The sequence below is a fragment of the Sinocyclocheilus rhinocerous genome, unplaced genomic scaffold, assembly GCF_001515625.1.
Source record: "Sinocyclocheilus rhinocerous isolate Xijiao unplaced genomic scaffold, SAMN03320098_v1.1 scaffold463, whole genome shotgun sequence".
In the NCBI taxonomy this organism is placed as follows: Eukaryota; Metazoa; Chordata; class Actinopteri; order Cypriniformes; family Cyprinidae; genus Sinocyclocheilus; species Sinocyclocheilus rhinocerous.
In genome coordinates, this window is record NW_015627535.1 from 165,323 (window position 1) to 168,135 (window position 2,813).

A 2,813-nucleotide genomic window follows, 5' to 3' on the forward strand; every position below is an offset into this window, starting at 1 on the left:
TATTAAAGTGTAATTTATTCCTGTGATGCAACGCTGAATTTTCAGCATCATTACTCCAGTCTTCAGTGTCACATGATCCTTCAGAAATCATTCTAATATGTAATCATTCTTAATTTTTTTGTGGAAAGCATGATATCATGATGTTTTTTTTTTCCAGGATTCTTTAATGAATAGAATGTTCAAAAGAACAACATTGAAATATGTGTAATTTGTAACATTATAAATGCCTTTATTGTGACTTTTGTTTAATGTAATGCATCCTTGCTGAAAGTATTAAAAGTACTGATATCTGAAAAAAAAAAACTGAGCCCAAACAGAAGTGTAATTAATTAGCTAATTTTCAACACTAAGAATTAATACACAATCCTTTATGAAGACAGAGAATGAGAAAGAGAAAAAGAAACCAGATGAATCTTACTGATACAGGGGGCGATAGGTGATCTGCTTTGCTGGTATCCTTTAGCGCAGCGGTTGCAGGTGATGCCAGTCACACCATCTTTGCATGGGCACTGTCCGGTCGTCTGGTTACAGGTCTTACCAGCTGCACCAACCGGATGACAATCACAAGCTGAAGAGAAAACACAAAACCAGTGGTTAGTTACTGCTGTAGTACTGTAATGACTAGATGTATATTTGGCTGATTTCACACATTGTGATGCAAAAATGCTGTAGTGTGGCTCCACATACATGTAAATACTGCAAGTTCAACATCAACAAGTAGATGTTGATTCAGTTAATGCTCTGTTGAAATCAGTTCAGTGAAATCAGTTCCACTCAGCTTTCGAGTTTAAAATGTGAAAATCAGAGTACAACGTTCAGGCTGTTTGTTTTTGATTTATGAACCGGCTCATAAAAGTCACTCAGTCGCGAATAAAGCTACACTGGTTGAGGCGAGCTGTATATTTGGATTCACTAAAAAGAACCGGCTCATAAGAATCATTCGTCCTGTAATCAAATTACTCTGTTTTTGATGTTCGTTGTTGATTTAGTAAAAATAATAGGCTAATACGAGTCATTCGTTTGCGTTTGAGGCTGCACAGTTTGCGCTGAAAGTTTTGATTTACTAAAAAGAACCAGCGAGAGTAATTTTTTCGTGAATTGGACTACATCACATTTTTATGTTGTATTTTGGAGGGCAACTCTACAGTCGTGGCCAAAAGTTTTGGCAGTGACATAAAGTTTTGCAAAGTTTGCTGCTTAAGCTGTTGTGGTGTTCATTCACATTGTTTCTAGATTATTGTGTAGATCATATCAGCAGCACATGTGAAAGTGTGAATGAGTACTAGTCTGGTAAAATCACTATCATACTAGATTGTAAGAGCAGACTAATTGCTACAAAAGGAGGGAAGAAGCGTTTCCAATCATTGTGTTCTTGTTAGCAATGGTTACCTCCAAAAAAACACGTGCAGCCATCCTCGCTTTGCATCAAAATGGCCTCATATGCAAGGAAATTGCTACGAAGAATATTGCACCTGAAAGAACCATTTACCGGATCATCAAGAACTTCAAGGAGAGAGGCTTGACTGCAGTGAAGAAGTCTTCAGGATGTCCCAGAGGGTCCAGCAAGCGCCAGGACCGTCTCCTCCTGCACAAAGCAAGAGTGATAAAGAAGTGGCTCGAAGATCATTACATTTAATTTTTGGATCCGTGGCCAGGCAACTCCCCGGATCTGAATCCCATAGAGAACCTGTGGGCAGTCCTCAAAAGGCGAGTGGACAAGCAGAAGCCCACAAATTGTGATCAACTCCGAGAACTAATAAGGCAAGAATGGATCGCCATCAGTCAGGATTTGGCCCAGAAGCTAATATCCAGCATGCCAGAGCCAATTGCAGAGGTTATGAAGAACAAGGGTCAACACAGTAAATGTTGACTCATTATATTTTTTGCCAATAAAAGCCTTTAAAACGTATGATATGCTTATCATTGTTTTTCAATATACCATTGAAACATGTGGGAAAATAATCTACAAATACTGAAGCAGCAAACTTTGCAAAACACAAAATTTATGTCACTGCCAAAACTTTTGGCCATGACTGTACAAAAAGACGATTCTCTCCATAATTTCACAGTTGTCTGTCATTATTGCATCGCATTCAATACAGACTACAATCTTGGGTAAAATATAATTTATTTTGCCGTGGCGATGAAGATTTCGTGGCGGGGGAGCGCCAGGTTATGCTCCTTGAAATTATATAAAGTCTGGAACTTGACTTTTTGCCGTATCACAAACTAGAAACTTCTGTTTGAAATTAGTTAGTAGGGTTTTAAGAATAGTTATTGCCCTCACCTGTGTGTGTGTGTGTGTGTGTGTGTGTGTGTGTGTGTGCTTGCGCAATGTGCCTGGATCCTGTCCAGACTAGTTCCATATGAGTGTGTATGTGGATATGGTGGAAACCCGCTGTGTGGAAGCAACAGGTACCTGGCGTGTGTCTATGTGTGTTAATACTTCTCACAATCCGACATAGCGCTGTCTGTGCAGCGCTATGCAGCGCTACCTCAAGTTTGATCAAGTTTCCAACGTAAAGACTTTTGGCAAAGTATAGCGCTGAATAATGTTCCAATTAATGACGGAACGGCATGTACTTCAAAGGTGCTCTGGCTAAGCTGTTAGTCGGGACGATCACACGTTAAAATTTGAGAATTTCTTTGTGCGCTCGCGCTGCCAAACTTTTACCATAAAACTGCTTGTTTGAAGTCTCAACTCAACTCTTCCCCTTTTTATGTAGCCAGGGATTAATATGGAAATTATATGAAGTGGTCTAGCCGTAGCAAGATCTCAAAGCTCTTGGGACAAAAAAAAAAAAAAAAGTTGA

The 2,813-nt window shown here is 39.3% G+C and overlaps 1 protein-coding gene across 1 annotated transcript in view; it reads right to left on the reverse strand.

The window, feature by feature from the left end:
* LOC107728387 (netrin-1-like) overlaps positions 1-2,813 on the reverse strand; it is a 68,910-nt gene that overhangs the window by 23,818 nt on the left and 42,279 nt on the right. The window contains exon 4 of the mRNA XM_016538534.1: positions 419-568. Within this exon, the coding sequence (XP_016394020.1) occupies positions 419-568 (150 nt within the window). The remainder of the gene's footprint in view (positions 1-418; positions 569-2,813) is intronic.